Genomic DNA, 17,013 nt, shown 5'->3' on the forward strand with positions numbered 1-17,013 from the left:
GACGTTAATACTGGCTGCCCTTGTGTAATGCCTTGAACATGAGCTGGTATATGCAAAAGTTGGGGGCGTACATATTAATGATCCCGACTGTTGCGTAACAGTCAGTGTTGAGATTCGCCTTTTTTTAGAGGTCTTTTAAACAAATGAGATTTACATAAGAAGGAGGAAACAATGGTGTTTGAGACTCACTGTATGTCATTTCCACGTACTGAACTCTTGTTATTCAACTATGCCAAGGTAAATTGAATTTTCAATTCTATGGCACCTTAAAAGGGACTGTAAAACCCAAAAATGAAAATTCTCTCATCATTTACTTACCCTCGTGCCATCACGTTAATTTGACTATATCTGAATGACATGAGCACGTAGTGAAGCTCACTTTGATGTATCACAGAAGCGCAGAGGACTATAACTTCTTTAATAAGCTTCATAATGCGTTTGTCAAAAAATGTGACGCTCTCTTGAACGTGCGTACAACAGTTTGCCATAAGCAATGGTTTATAATTAGAAAAACACACACCTATCTTTTTTTTTAGAAGACTTTGATTCATCCACTGGGTTCGTATGGATTGCTGTTATAATGGCTGTATGTGCTTTTTAGAGCGTCAACATTTGGGTGCCCAATTGCTTGTATTATATGGACTCACAGAATTTAAAGGGTTAGTTCATCCAAAAATGAAAATTCAGTCATTAAATACTCACCCTCATGTCGTTCCACACCCGTAAGACCTTCGTCCATCTTCAGGGTGAGGAATAAATGACAGAATTTTCATTTTTGGGTGAACTAACCCTTTAAGTCTTTGTGTTGATCTGAAGAAAGTCATTCATATACAGTATATCTGATTGCATGGGGGTGAGTAAACCATCATTTTCATTTTTGTCACCAGCCGTTTTAAGTGCTGGAGTGCTTTAAAGATGGGTGCATTCTGATTGGCTCATCATTCATCATCTAGAAAAAAAATCATTCTCAATGTGATTTCAACAATATTAATCTGCATCGTTATAACTGTGGTTTGGGCTACTCTTAAAGAATTAAAATTGATTATTATCTATATAGTTATCATCCTTGATGTGAACAGGTCTTAAACATAGATCTAGACTATTTCTTTTAATAGAGAATTTCCAATGTTACCTGAACCTAGATTAATCAAAATTAAACAGTGACTGAAACATTTTACTAGTAATACCACATTTTATGAGTAATTTTACATGGAGAGTTCCCAAAAATTTCAGGTATTGCAATATAATCTAATTCTTTTTGATTTCATTTATAGAAAAATGCCATGATCAAAAGCCATCAAAGTGAATCATGTACATTTCAATTAACAATTACTAACCAAAATAAAATAAAGCATTTACTAGACCAATTACATTAACTGTAAATCTGCCAAATTAGAAGAATCCAAAACTAAGACTAAGTTCACAATAGGATTCTTAGTGATAAGCACATAAGACTTTTCACCTGAAGTGATCTGGGTAAAACCAGACTAAAACCAATTCTGGATTAGATTAATGGCATTGCAAGACAAATGAGTGATTTAAAAGTATGTTTAACCCAACCTTAATTTGTAATATATGTGCAGCTCAGCTAATAATCTTTATTTTTGATTATTTAAAAATTGTTTTAAAACAATTGGCTAGGCCATTCTTCCAATAAAGAACAACAACATTTTGTTAATTCCATTTTATTTTCCATTTCAAGCTATACAAAGCAATATAAAAACCAGGGTTCAGAAATATAATTAATGTTACTTAAATGTTAAATTATCATGATGGGGGTTGGCTGTATAAGTTAGAAGCTTCTCATATCAACTTATTAAATAAAACATAAAGACCAAGATTTAGCCATATATTAGGATCAGATGAAAGGAATATATGCCATCATAAATTTTGTTGACTGAGCAAACTGAACTCAAATAGAAATGATTTATTACATATTTCTTGTGAACATATATATGGCTATTGCACAAGAGATGGGCTGCAGTCATATTTATATGGCCACTGTTGTTGCCATGGGTCCCGCACCAGTGTCTGTAGGTGGTGCATCTCCGAGGGGCGCGGTGAGGAGAACGCAGAACATCGGGTGTGCGCTAGCAGAGGCTCTACTTTCAGCGCAAACCTTCATAAACGTCACCTCACAACCGTAGGAGAGCTTCACCACAAAACTAAAAGAGAATATGTGAGTAAAGAGAATTAATTCATCTGAAAGACGAATAAAGAGGGGGAAAAAAAGCATTATTACTAGTTATCCGCTTTAACTCTCTGTTTCATAAAAATATATTGCTGAGTTTTGCCTTTGCACAGCAAAATATACATCTACACATTTTTGGCTTAACTACGTTCAGATTTTGCTGCTTGGCTATTACATTACCATTCAAAAGTTTGATGTCAGTAAGGTTTTTTAAAGAAGTTTGAAAAACTGCACATTTAAATTTTTTAAATTGCTTTTATTCAGCAAGGATGTATTAAATTTATACAAAATGACAGTGAAGGCATATTATTCTTTAGATCTTTCTATTCACTAAATAAACCTAAAAAAAAAAAAAAAAAAGTTATTGTTGACAATAATACATATTTCTTAAGCAGCAAATCAGCATATTAGAATGATTTCTCAAGGATCATGTGACATTAATGACTTGAATGATGTTGCTGAAAATTCAGCTATGACATCACAGGAATAAAACTATATTTTAAAATATACTTAAAAAACAGTTATTTTAATATTGCTATTTTTACTGTGTTTTTGCTTAAATAAATGCAGCCTTAGTGAGTATAAGAGACTTCTTTCAAAATAATCTTACTGACCCCAAACTTTTATATATTATAGATATTTTTTAAAACAAAAGACAATATTTTAAAAATAATTCATTTAACATTTAGTAAGGTTATGATGTAAACACATACGTGGAGGGGTCCTAGGCTCCATTCAGTGAATCAGAGGCAAGGTTACGAGCGATGGTGTGGAAGTGTGTCCATGTGCACGTTCATCTTCATCTCATTCTCCAGAATTTGAACTAGTTGCTGCATGGAAGGCAGGTGGCCTGACTCCAGCTTGGACCAAACTGGAACATCTAACCAGAGAGAGGGAAGAAGAGGAGAAAAAAAAAAAAAAAAAAAAAAAAGTGTTACCATAGTGATCGTGCAACCATGGCATTTTTCACTTCTGCCAGACTAAACCACTGAATTATGCTACCGCCAAACTGCCTCTATCTAAAGAGGTCTACAAACACCTCTAATTATTCAGATTTGATAAAAAAATAAATAGTTTCTGATTTAGTACGATTTTATGTGCTATTCCTCTTAAAGGGCTAGGTTATCTTAAAAAGTGAAAGTGTCATTGGTCAAGTTATGTTGTTCTGAAAGGGGTCATAGCAGGGATTTTCTAAACTATCATATCATTCAATCATCCCTTTTTACAAACAAAAACTTCATAGGGTTAGGTAAATTAATATATAATACAAAAAATAATACTACTAGACATTTAAACAAATACTATATAAATTCTATTTTATTATCCATATAAATAACATAATAAACACTTACCATTGAGCGTGATTTCAAAAGCACCCGTAGACATACACTGATTTTCAATCATATTGCTGAAGAAGAACACCATCATACAGGCATATATCTAACAAAAAGAAACAAATCCCATCAAATAAGCATTGCTGCAGCTAGTTTGCTTGTACACGTTTAATGTTTAAATACTATATTCTGTGGATAGTTTATACATTACTCAATTTTCTAATTAAATCATGCAAAAAATAAAAATTAAATAATGCTGAAGATTAATATGTTCTTTTTTGTCTGCATCTCAGGAATTGCACAAGAGTCAGATAAACATTAACATGGGAGCTTGTTCTTTGGTCTCTTGGGTATTACATTCTCTCCTATAACTGCAGACAACACTGAGGTGACAATGTTAAAGACTAATGAGGTCCATGGGGAAAAAGTTTGTATTTGAACCCATGCTGGATCTTCCATCTAACCTACTACTAAAATAGCTTGTAGTTAAGGACCAGGATTTAAACCCCCAAAAGAAAATGTCTCAACAAAAGGTCTTGCCTTATTCTCCTGACTCCAAACCCAGATACCCGGAGCCTGCATGCCAAATAGAGCAAACGGATCTTTGCCTACAATGATCACTCCAATTAAAAACAGCTTAAACATAGACAGAAAGGAAGCAAGGTGCCTGGAGGAAAGAAAAAAAGGACACTATATAAATAGTTATACACACACACATACATACATACATACATACATGCATATTCTATGAATTAATATTACATATAAGTTAATAATATTAAAATAAATGAAAAAGAGAAATAATTTTGCTATTGTTTTATTTATAGAATCATTCCAGGCCACGTGACTATGTAGCAATGAGCAGTGTTGTGTAAAACATTACCTGTAGATAGGCAGTGGAAGGTAGTTCTCTCCTTCTATGCGGATGTCTGGGTACCGCTGGTACAAAGCCTGCGTGTACTCCTCAAACACCCGCTTGTATCCTCAGGAGACACTGCAGTCAACAAACAAGATGAAGAAACACCTCAGAGAGCTTTTGTTTCACTTCCACAGTGACATTTAATGCAACTGCACTGTTGTGATGTAGCTATATAAACAATGATTCGCGTTTCAGATTGATAAACGACCTTCCAATGAATACTAGATATTATAGCAGCCTCAAATGTGCTTTATAAGTCAATAAAAGCTGCAGCGGTTCAAAAGTGAGGCACACAGACGGACTCGCTAATGGGCTAATCCTCTCAAATGAGAGCTCTCCACTTAACACCGGATTACTAGCCGATTATAACATCCCGCTGAGGTTGCTTGAGAGACTGCTTGTGCCATGAGACAAATTAACGCTTGTTTGTGCATACCGTAACAGAACAGTTTCTCTGCCAGGTTAATCACGTCAAGCAGTGCTGTGTTACCATAAACACACTCAATGTCATTGTACACTGAACGGCCTGTTCCGGGGACCGACCGACCGACATAAAAGTGTCCAAACCCTCACTCACCAAATCTGGAATTTGAGAAGTGGACCCGTGGCAAACTGCATCTTCATCTTCTTTACGCCATTGTTATCCGCAGAGGCGCTGTAAAGAGAACAGGCCCATAATATTACAACCGAAAGAAGCAACCAACGCATCTTCTCCCACGACGATCAGTTACTGAACTAAAAGCAGGAAGTGGACTACTGAATTTCATACGGGTAATCCTGGAAGCGACGCTGTGATTGGTTCGTGACAGACGGGAAGTCCGTCCCATTTCCACGATTCGGTTCTTTTGAACAGTTCGTTTCAAAGAACCGGCACCGGTTAAAAAAATAAATAAATTACGTCATCACGCAATTGCGTCCCTCATGACGTGAGCCTGGCGTGGCAAACGTTTTGGTTATTTTATTTTAGTTTATTTTTTTACAGTCTGTGGTTTTGGTTGGCTTGAGAATCTACCTTAATTTTTTTTTTTTTTTTTTTTTTTTTTTTTAACTAATTCAAACTTAGCACTCAAATTCAACTTTAAAACTATTTACACATTTTTGACAGGCTTTCTCAATCCAACATCAAAGTCTTGACAAACCTTTTTTTCTTATCTAGTTGTACAAATAAAAACCAAAAACAAATTTTAACACCACAGACAGTGCAAAAATCCAAGATTTACATGCCAATCTAATGTCTTCATTAATATGAACTATTTATAAGCTGTATGACAACACTATGCAAGGTCAGTACCGAATATTAAAAACCAAATTTAGAAAATGTAGCGTTGACGTTTATTACCAGCTTTTTTTTTTTTTTTTCAAAAGGCGGGGTCCAAGCATCAGTCCATTTGCAAACTTCCGGTGTGGGCGGAGCTTATATTCTGAGTACGTAGACAAAAATCGACGTAGTTTTCTCTTCATCCTCACTAGTAGTTTTGTGTTGTGTTCGTCATATTTGTGACTGACCAGCTCACTTTTCCAACACACCAGCATTTGCAACGATGGTCGCCAAACAGAGGATTCGTATGGCCAACGAGAAACACAGCAAAAACATCACCCAGAGAGGAAACGTCAAGTCGTCGGTATGACATCCCTTCACGATGTTCAATAGTGTAACCGCAGAAGTGAAAGGAAATTAATGTAATGTGTTAACATGGCTGATTAATTGTAATAAATTGATATGAGTTATGATTTATCTTTTTTTGTAGTGAAATATTGTTCTTCTATTGCAGTGTGCTTTTTATCGCTAGAGCTATTAAATAATGCGCGATTGAAACTGATTTGAATGTAAATTCACACAGAGAAACGTGAGTGATGATAAAGTTTCGGTGGGACCGTGGCTCTTGGCACTTTTCATCTTTGTTGTTTGCGGCTCAGGTGAGTGAACATACCAATAATTAAAATTAACTAGTGATCTATTATACCGTATACCAAATAATAAGCACGCTAATTTGAATACTATTTTGTTTTTATACGAGCTGGTGTTGCACTTTTTATTGAGTCCAAGATATGTAGGCAAAGCTGACCTCCACTCAGTTTTTTGGCACACTGTGAAACCTTGCACTGCAGTGAAGGCCGAGATAATGAACACTATTTACATGGACAAGGCTGGACTGATAGCATGACTTTATCTGTTCATTTTTCACGGGGTACAACACGTGGATTTGCAGGTGTTGTTACTCTCAAAACAGCATTCAATAACATTGCCAACAAAACTGCTTAAAGTCACCATGAAATCAAAATTCTTTTTTATGGAATACTAAAGTATTTATTATAAATGATTTATCCGTGTACATCCGTGTATAGGGATGCACTGATACCATTTTTTTAAGGACCGAGTACAAGTACCGATACTTTTTTCTATACTGATAGCGATGCCTATAAATGTATTAATTTCTTTTTTTTTTTTTGTGATGTTTCTGTTTTCCAAGCACAACACAGTGAGACTAATGAATGTAGGACAGCTTCTTTATTATTACTCTAATGAAAAAAGTAATAATTTTTATGTGCTTGTCACAAACATAAAGAACAAAAATTTCAGTGACCAATAACCTTCAAAGGGCATACTTACCTATATATATATATATATATATATATATATATATATATATATATATATATATATATATATATATATATATATATATATATATATATATATAACTTGTAATATAAAAATAAATTTACAAACAATACAACAAATACTACAAATTAAATAAACTTGTTTTTCAGATAGAGTATTATTTACCATGTATACATTTATTTAACATATTTTGTTGTTTTATTAACATTAATGACAAATATAGGCTACTGTCACCTTAAGACTGAATCCATGGATACTGACACATATCCTGTTTTCACCCAAATGTTTACATCCACTTAAGCCATAACCGACTGTATTTACGTGAGATACTCCACACGATGGACATTATGACAACTATGTGTGCATTTGACCATTTAGGCGCGAGGAGAACTGATCGCGCGCAAGAAAGAGAGCGAGAGCGCTTCTGGTCTGTGTCATTCAGCGTGATTCCTCCTATCCCGCCTTCACTAATCGATAATGAATTGTGATTGAAAGCATGCAGTTCGCAATGTGTGTGTTTGAAGTATTTCCACACCTATGAGGCTGACATTGTTTCTGCTGCTTCTGTCAGTTACGTCACATGAGGTATTAGTCTTTGGTATCGGGGGTATTTTTACAATTACAAGTACATGAGCTTGGTATCGGGCCGATACCAATACTGGTATCAGTGTTGGTGCATCCCTAATTATTAATATAATTAATATATTGTATTAATATACTTGAAATCTCTCTTCTTTGATGACATGTTCACTAGCGTGAGGGTGGGGCAACCTGTCACTCACATGAGATCGACCAATAGCAAACCACTACCGTCCAATGAATTCACAGTTTGAATCCCAAATGGCACTTCTATGCACTTTCGGTCTTGTGGACTTACAATGGCTGCCGTGTGCGTGTGTTCGTTAAGTCCATGAGACCGTAGGGTGTCCCATTCTTCTTTTTTGGTTTCAGAAGGGTGCTCACGAGCACCCCGTTTGCGGCCGCTACGCGCCCTTGATGCACACTTCAGCTGAGCCCGCAAGTCTGTGAGCTACACAGAGGACTTTACCCGACAGTCAAAGAGGCATTATGTAATGAAAGTGCAGACTCAGAGGAAGACCGTGAGGGTTTAGGGTGCCATTTGGGACTGGGCCAAACTCTTGGGCAATGTCTTGCCCTAAATTTTTTGTTGAGACTGTCGCAACTTCTGTTTCTTGTACTCACAGGAATAGTAATGGATCTCCTTGCTAGCTGGCTCAGATCACCAAATTTTTTAAAACGTACAGTTGGTTAAAAGGTTAGTTCACTCAAAAATGAAAATTCTGTCATCATTTACTCACCTTCATGTGGTTCCAAACCCATAAGACACTTGTTCATCTTTAGAACACAAATGAAGATATTTTTAATGAAATCTGAGAGCTTTCTGTCCCTCCATTGACAGTCTACACAACTACTACTTTGATGCTTCAAAAAGTTCATAAAGAGATTGTAAAACTAATCCATATGAATAAAGTGGTTGAGTTTAAATTTTCTGAAGAGACACGATCACTTTATATGATGAACAGATTGAATTTAGGCTTTTATTCACATATAAACATTGATCAGTGAACTTGCTTGACGCGTGAATAAACCTCATTGGTTCTTGCGGAAGCTCAATTGAACCTCATTGGTTCTTGCGGAAGCTCAATTGAACCTCATTGGTTCTTGCACATCAAGCAAGCATAACTGATGTGTGCATTGATGAATTTTATATGTAAATAAAAGCCTAAATTCAGTCTGCTCATCATATAGAGTGATCATGTGTCTTTGATCGTGAAAATTTGGAATGAACCGCTCAGTTCATATGGACTTGTTTTACAATCTCTTTATGAATGTTTTGAAATGTCAAAGTGGTAGTTGCATAGCTGTCTATGGAGGGCCAGAAATCTCTCAGATTTTATTAAAAATATCCTCATTTGTGTTCCGAAGATAGTCTTACGGTTTTGAAATGACATGAGGGTGAGTAAATGATGATAGAACTTCCATTTTTGAGTGAACTAACCTTTAAAAAGACACAATGTTTTTGACAATGTCATAAACGGCTTCATCCGGATTTAATGTGGCATTTGCTCTGACCTGGGTTTCTTCCACTTCTAGCAAGGTCTGTACCCTGTTGCCTTAGAGAAGCTGTTTGCATTGAACGAATGACATTTTTGTCCAGTGTTTTTGGGTCATCTTGTTCTGTTTGCCTGCCCTAACTTTTGTGCCATGGATGATTTTGCAATCTTTTAATCTGATTCGACCCAGAAAGCATAGGTTTACTCTGTTAGAGATGACGCTCTTTGGGAAAATCTGTTTATTTTTGTGAGGGGAAAAAAAGGAAGGAACATGAATAGCTCAATGGTCCATTATACCCCTTTATGTTTTATAAGCCTTGACATCACCAAGTTTAGGTTTTCAATATTTGTGCTCCTCATCTCTTCCAAAGCTGAATGTCACTCTAAGTGTTTTTTTTCCTCTCCTCAGCAATATTCCAGATCATTCAGAGCATTCGAATGGGCATGTAAAGAGGACCGATGACGTCTCAACTATCCACTCCTTGCCACTTCCGCATACTACACCCAACTTTGCCAAGGAGTTTTTCTAAAAGGCTTTTTGCTGATTTTATTGATTTATCTTCTTCTGTGAGGTGCAACAATTCTGTCATTCCTCTCTGGTGCCTTTTTAATGAAGAAAAATCAAAAAGCCATAAAATTGCATTCCTATTAATTGTAATGTTATCTTCTGTCAATCTACCTTGATGTAATTTAAAAATCTTGATATGTTGCAAGGAGTGATGTGATTTGTAACGCCTGACTTCTCGATCATTCCTGAAATAATTGTGCAAAAATGATTCAATGTGTTATTGTTTGGTTTTTGGACCCCAAAACATGAAATATTACGAATGAAAAGCCAGTCAGTTCATCTTAATGACAAATCACACCTTGTATTACCTTTCTTTTATTTGTTTTCTTAATTTAATAGCTGTCTCCTTTCTTCCAGAATATGAATCTTCAACCTGAATAATGTAGTTCTCTGGCACATATTCTTGTCATTGTGGTACAATTTACCATAATAAAATGAGGCTTAGCAGGAATTCAGCTTTTCTCAGAACAGATGATGTTATAGTCATGTATCATGATAGCGTAATGGAGGAAGAGGAACAAAGCTGGACTTTTAAAAGATAAAAAAACACAATTGCTTTGTTTTACTAAAATGAGTGTAATGTTTTTTTTTATCAAAAATGTATGCAATTTAACCAACGTTTATTTGTTTCGGTTAAATTACCCATTAAATCTGCACGCATGTATATATTGGTTACATTTACCCATAAAAAGACTGGTAAAGTGAAGAGATTGAAAGGCATTCATAGTTTGTTTGAATTAATATGCCAACAAAACATTAAAGGGTCATAAGAGTGTTATCTAGTAAGTTAAATGAAACAAACTGTTTGAGCTGTTTACACTAGCTTAAAGGTGCCCTAGAACCAGTTTTTACAAGATGTAATATAAGTCTAAGGTGTCCCCTGAATGTGTCTGTGAAGTTTCAGCTCAAAATACACCATAGATTTTTTTTAAATAATTTTTTTAACTGCCTATTTTGGGGCATCATTAACTATGCACCGATTCAGGCTGTGGCCCCTTAAAGCCGCGCTCACACTTAACGATTGTAAGGCCGATTATGAATGTAAATTGATACTTATGACTGATCGCGCTCAAACGCGTCCAGTCAGAGCCAGTTGTGTTCAGTCTGCGATTACAGTCGGTGTTCAAATTCCATGTGTAAGTATTTAAATCTGCTTCAGTCGCAGGAAACAATCGCTGTATGTTGAGCTCAGTCTTAGAATGTTTTAGCTAGTCGTTAAATGTGTGCCCGGCTTAAAAGAACAACATGCACAGATAAAGCTAAATGTGTGCCCGGCTTAAATCGCGCGCTTCCCGCCCCCGGAGCTCTTGACTATAATACAGTGCATTTACAAAGTTCACACAGCTAATATAACCCTCAAATGGATCTTTACAAGATGTTCGTCATGCGTGCTGCATGCATGCTTTGGATCATGTGAGTATAGTATTTATTTGGATGTTTACATTTGATTCTGAATGAATTTGATAGTGCTCCGTGGCTAAAGCTAACATTACACACTGTTGGAGAGATTTATAAAGAATGAAGTTGTGTTTATGAATTATACAGACTGCAAGTGTTTATAAATGAAAATGGAGGCTCTCGTCTCCGTGAATACAGTAAGAAACGATGGTAACTTTAACCACATTTAACAGTACATTAGCAACATGCTAATGAAACATTTAGAAAAACAATTTACAAATACCACTAAAAATATCATGTTATCATGGATCATGTCAGTTATTATTGCTCCATCTGCCATTTTTCGGTATTGTTCTTGCTTGCTTACCTAGTCTGATGATTCAGCTGTGCACAGATCCAGACGTTAATACTGGCTGCCCTTGTCTAATGCTTGAACATGAGCTGGCATATGCAAATATTGGGGGCGTACATATTAATGATCCCAAGTGTTGCGTAACAGTCAGTGTTATGTTGAGATTCGCCTGTTCTTCGGAGGTCTTTTAAACAAATGAGATTTACACAAGAAGGCGGAAACAATGGTGTTTGAGACTCAGTGTATGTCATTTCCATGTACTGAACTCTTGTTATTCAACTATGCCAAGGTAAATTCAATTTTTGATTCTAGGGCACCTTTAAAATGAGGAACAATATAGTGGCCAGAAATTTGCTGACTAAAGTCAGCATCACTCAAAGATATCCAGTGCTTAACATTTTGACTTGCCAATTGCAAAGTGTCACACAATGGTGATCAATAGAGCTGATTACATAACACGGTGTGAATGTTCATCATTTTGGTGTAAATTCAGCATTTCATTCGTTAAAAACAATTGATTTTGACTGTAGCATAATTTAAGCATGCTGCTGATGAAATGTTGTGAGTGTGTTACATTGTACTTACGAAATGCTTGAATTTCAGTGTGGAATGAACTCTGCTGCGTACTCAGAACTTTGTAGCAAGTAACATTTTATAATAAGGTTTAAAATGTTTAGTTCAGAAAGACCAACTTATTTGATTAAATTGTTACAAACATAATATCATGCTGTTAAAAATCTTCTCTCCCTTCTTGAAGTAAGCATCCAGGCAGTTATTTCTATAGAATTATTATAGTAATGAGGAATTTGTTTAATGAAAATTAGTCCTCAATGTGTTAACCCGGTACGCACAATAAATAATCAGACTGAATAAATAGAGCAATCTTAAGATTTTTGTTTTTGGTTGCTAGTAAAATGAAAATTCTGTCATAATTTACATAGCTTCAGGTTGTTCCAAACCTGTATACATTTCTTTGTTCCGTTGAACACAAAAGAAGATATTTTGAAGAATGTGTTAAGGTCAATGGTGCCCTAAAACGGCCTGGTTACAGACTTTATTCTTCCTTTTTATACATTTATACAGAATTGGAACAACTTGAGGGTGAGTAAATGATGGCAGAATTTTCATTTTTGGGTGAACTATCCCTTCAATGATATCATACTAGAACGAAGAACTGCTGAAAATGAGAGTTGTTTAATAGTTTCATATATTAAAGTTCTTTTTTATTTGTCGAGACTTTTCAGGATTCATAAAGTATATTTAGATATAAAATAAAATATTAAGGATACATTAGACATATAAACATTTACTTGCAGTTCTAAACAGAATATGAAATGGTTTCATAGACGCTACTTAAATCTCCGCAAGGTGGCGGTGTAGAGCCGTCAGTTCTCTATTACTTTCATTGGCTACGAAGAAGAGCGGAACCGCTGTTGTCAGAGATGTTGCTGTGGAGACTAGAAGTTTACAACACGAAGTCAGGCAAGACAGATAATGAATTAATTTTCTTATTAACAGTTACCAACTCAAGTTATTAGCTCCGTATTTCCATGTATAGAGATATTTGGTCAAACTTAAGCGAGCTTACGCTGGTTACAGCAGTCTGTGAATGTTTCAGCTTGCATTAGCAACATTTAGTTCACTGTTTGCATAGTTAACGTTACGTTACACTAACAAAACAAACACGCAAAATGTAATTTCGGCGCAGATATGTCACGCTTGCATGCCTATTTGCATGAGGACCAGGCTTTCCTGTTATTAAGGTACGTTGGGGAAAGATGCCCTCTGGGGCAAGATGATTCTATTTTTCCCTCTGTATCATGGCACAAAATCCCATCTGAGCACATTTAATGAACGGCTGTAACGTTCCCAATTTTGTCATTACATCTGGATATCAACATTTGTGAGATTTAGTCGGTCAAAGAACAGGTGCGAAGTTAATTTATCTAATTTTTAAAATATTGTATTATGTTTTTGTGTGATGTTACTTGTTAATGGAGAATTTTTAGAGACACGACTGTACATTTTGGAGTAAAAAATTTTTAATTTTGAAGTGAAAAGATAAAATTAGACCCTTGGGGTAAGATGATATTTAATAATTCCATAAAGTAGATGAACATTTAAGACACCTTTGCTTTTCATTAAAACCTATTTAATGTAAAATACTGAATCAACTACTGTATTTAAAATGTTTTAGTTGAATAATTGAATAACTGATGATAACATGATATCAGTAAAAGAGGTTCATCTGAAAGCAAAATGTATTATATATACAGTTGCAAGAAAAAAGTATGTGAACCACTTGCAGAATCTGTGAAAATGTGCAGAATTTTAACAAAATAGGAGAGATCATACAAAATGTATGTTATTTTTTTATTTAGTACTGCCCTGAGTAAGATATTTTACATAAAATATGTTTACATATAATCCATAAGACAAAATAGCTGAATTTATTAAAATAACCCCATTCATAAGTATGTGAACCATTGATTCTTAATACTGTGTTTGGTTACCTGGATGATCTACGGCTGTTTTTTTATTTTGTGATGGTTGTTCATGAGTCTCTTGTTCATTCTGAACAGTTAAACTGAACTCTGTTCTTCAGAAAAAATCTCCAGGTCCCAAAAATTCTTCAGATTTCCAGCATCTTTTGCATATTTGAACCCTTTACAACAGTGACTGAATGATTTTGAGATCTATCTTTTCACACTGAGGACAACTGAGGGATTCAAACACAACTGTTAAAAAAGGTTCAAACATTCACTGATGCTCCAGAAGGAAACACGATGCATTAAGAGTCGGGGGGGTGAAAACTTTTGAACAGGATGAAGAGGTCCAAATTTTTCTTATTTCGCTTGAATATCATTTTTTTTCATTTAGTACTGCCCTTCGGAAGCAACAGAAGATACTTGCATGTTTCCCGGAAGACAAATTAAATACAATTTACCTTGATCTTCAAATTCCAAATATTTTCACCCCTGTCTATTAATGCATCATGTATTTTTTCTGTAAAATTTTATGTAAAATATCTTACTCAAGACAGTACTAAATAAAAAATAACATGCATTTTGTATTATCTCCCTTATTTTGTTAAAATTATTAACATTTTCACAGATTCTGCAAGTGGTTCACATACTTTTTCTTGCAACTGTATGTAACTGTGAATATTTTAATTGAATATGTGTCATAAAAGCAACACAATGAATTCAGAATGAAGGATTTCACAATTTCACAAGGATTTCAATTAGCTTTGACACTTTGATATATATAGGCTACAGTAAATATTAATGAGAATGATAATAAAACAAGTGATTTATACATTTTGTGCAATGACAACTAAAATAACAAATGTTTCTATTTAGATCCCTTAATAACACATTGGCTGATGCATATGCTAAATCTTTATCCAAATATGTTACAATTTAAAAGTAAACGCACATTGTTCTTGCATCTTTCCCCATCTTACCCTAGACAGGTGTTCGAATGTTTGATACTGAAGTTCTCATGTGTTTATTTCTTGTGTCTTTGTGCACCTAAAGGCTTTATACGATGTCTTCATCACTGATTGTTGTTTAGAGACACTCTCCAGCCCAGTCTGAACTCACTATGCTGCAAGCAGAGACTCTCCAGCTGCTGTGCCTCACAGCTTCCAGTGGGGTCCCACTGTTCTCACGAGGCTCCACCAAGCAGCTTCCCTTTTCCATCATCGGCTCCCTAAACGGTGTCCATATGTTTGGTGCCGGCCATGGGGCTCAGTTATCGAGCTGTGAGACAGATCGAGGCAGCCGTGTGGTTTGGGGGGTCTTTCAGGAGAGCCTGATGCTGATTGCGGTGAGTGGCAGCGGGGGCTCCGCCATCAGTGAGCTGCAGTTGCGTCGCCTGCTGGAGAACGTGTGGAACTGCATGGTCATGGTCCTGGGACAGGACGAGCTGGCAAACATACGCAACGTGGAGCGGTTAAAACGAGAGTTGCGCTCTTGCTACCGCCTGATCGACATGTTCTTGGAGCGCGTCAGTGACGATCAGGGCTTTATGGGAGATCTGACACAATGTGCCGACTGTTTGCTTTCCTCCAACTCCGGCTTGCTTCAGGAAGCTCTAGACTCCTTCGCCCAAGCGGCGGAGAGCGAATTTGGCTGCCTGCTAGTGCGTGGCCGTGTGGCACAGGCCACGGAGAAATGGTGGTCTCGACTGACTTCCCAGGAAGTTGTTGTGCTCTCAATCCTGGTACACTCGCTTTCTGGTGCATCGTCATGTGACTACCCGGTCTTCCTGCCCCAAGGCAGTCCCACCGTCGCTATTCGCTTGCTCAGTTTCCAACTGCTTCCTGGGGTTCACGTGTGCATCCTTTGTGGCCCCAAACCCTCTCTGTACAAGGCGGAGAATGAGCTTGTGAGTCGTTTTTGGTCCACTTTGGTGGAGAATCTACGCATCTGTATGGAGCAGGCCGACCGTTCCACTCTTCCTCCGTCTGTGAGCCTTCGCTGGGACGTCCAGGCTCTTCTGCTCATCAACCGCGAATCTCGACGCGCGGTCACCGTCTGCCCTAGGGTTCGTGGTGGTGCTCCTGCGGAGGCTGTGCCTCTTCTTTCATCAGGAAGGCGTTTGGAGCTCCTTCGCCTTTTTTACACGTTTGCCATGACCCGATATTTTACCTCGCAGGAGACATCAGTCTCACCAGCCTCACCTACCTCAGAGGATTTTTCTCAGGGATTTACCCATGTCCCTGTGCAGTGCTACCTTGTGACTGATGAGTGTAAGTGTTATGGCCTGCAGAGTCCCCAACACCAGCTCTTCCTCCTCATGGATCTCTCGGTGCCAACATTTGCCTTGCGTACGGTGGCTACACAGACTCTCTCTGCGATTACTGCTGCAACTGGTTTTTAGGACATCGGTTTGCTCCTGTATGGAATACTGAACCAGATACCAGACCTACTGGATTTGTAAACATGAACAGTTCAGGCATTAAAGAGATTTTATTTTCTCACCTACGTTGTTGCATAACCTGTTTGACTTTGTTACTTCTGCAAAATGCTAAAGAAGATATTTTGAATTTTTTTCAGCTGTTTTTATCCCAAACAGCATTTAATCCCATTGAGTTTTTTTGTACAGAAAAACCCACCAAGACATTTTTGCCAAATATCTTCTTTTGTGTTTCAACTTCATGGTTAAAGGGTTAGTTCACCCAAAGATGAAAATTCTGTCATCATTTACTCACCCTTATGCTGTTCCAAACCTGTAAGACTTTCGTTCATCTTCAGAACACAAGATGAAGATTATTTTTTAATACAATCTGAGAGATTTTTGTCCCTCCATTGACAGCTACATACTACAACTTTGATGCTTTAAAATGTTCATAAAGAGATTGTAAAACTAATCCGTATGAATTGAGCGGTTAAGTACAAATTTTCTGAGGAGACACAATCGTTTTATATGATGAAAATTAGCTCAATTCATATGAACTAGTTTTCTGATCTCTCTATGAACATTTTGAAGCATCAAAGTGGTAGTTCAGTAGCTGTCTATGGAGGGACAGAAATCGCTCAGATTTTA

At 36.6% G+C, this 17,013-nt stretch overlaps 3 protein-coding genes across 5 annotated transcripts; 2 read left to right on the forward strand and 1 right to left on the reverse strand.

Annotated features, from left to right (window-relative positions):
- Nucleotides 1–1,669: 1,669 nt before the first annotated feature.
- Nucleotides 1,670–5,198, reverse strand: selenot1a (selenoprotein T, 1a). The gene is made up of 6 exons (XM_048162994.1): nt 5,022–5,198; nt 4,409–4,519; nt 4,066–4,192; nt 3,544–3,631; nt 2,905–3,071; nt 1,670–2,165 (listed from the first exon to the last, which is right to left on the reverse strand). Exons 1-5 carry the CDS (start codon nt 5,150–5,152, stop codon nt 2,947–2,949), a joined length of 582 nt encoding a protein of 193 aa, XP_048018951.1. The 5' UTR covers nt 5,153–5,198; the 3' UTR covers nt 1,670–2,165; nt 2,905–2,946.
- Nucleotides 5,199–5,818: 620 nt separating this feature from the next.
- zgc:92744 (uncharacterized protein LOC436846 homolog) lies at nt 5,819–10,281 on the forward strand. Its single transcript, XM_048162995.1, has 3 exons — nt 5,819–6,066; nt 6,286–6,361; nt 9,552–10,281. The coding sequence occupies exons 1-3, from the start codon at nt 5,986–5,988 to the stop codon at nt 9,590–9,592; spliced, it is 198 nt and encodes a 65-aa protein (XP_048018952.1). The 5' UTR covers nt 5,819–5,985; the 3' UTR covers nt 9,593–10,281.
- Nucleotides 10,282–11,660: 1,379 nt separating this feature from the next.
- On the forward strand, nt 11,661–16,715 carry fuz (fuzzy planar cell polarity protein). 3 transcript variants are annotated; one of them, XM_048164414.1, is made up of 2 exons: nt 11,661–13,389; nt 15,000–16,715. In XM_048164414.1, the coding sequence occupies exon 2, from the start codon at nt 15,067–15,069 to the stop codon at nt 16,345–16,347; it is 1,281 nt and encodes a 426-aa protein (XP_048020371.1). In that variant the 5' UTR covers nt 11,661–13,389; nt 15,000–15,066; the 3' UTR covers nt 16,348–16,715. The 3 variants fall into 3 exon arrangements, with proteins under 3 accessions (XP_048020371.1, XP_048020370.1, XP_048020369.1); XM_048164413.1 differs by having other exon boundaries at nt 11,661–13,223; XM_048164412.1 differs by having other exon boundaries at nt 11,661–12,942.
- The last annotated feature ends 298 nt before the right edge of the window (nt 16,716–17,013 follow it).

The sequence above is a fragment of the Megalobrama amblycephala genome, linkage group LG17, assembly GCF_018812025.1.
Source record: "Megalobrama amblycephala isolate DHTTF-2021 linkage group LG17, ASM1881202v1, whole genome shotgun sequence".
Classification (NCBI taxonomy): domain Eukaryota; kingdom Metazoa; phylum Chordata; class Actinopteri; order Cypriniformes; family Xenocyprididae; genus Megalobrama; species Megalobrama amblycephala.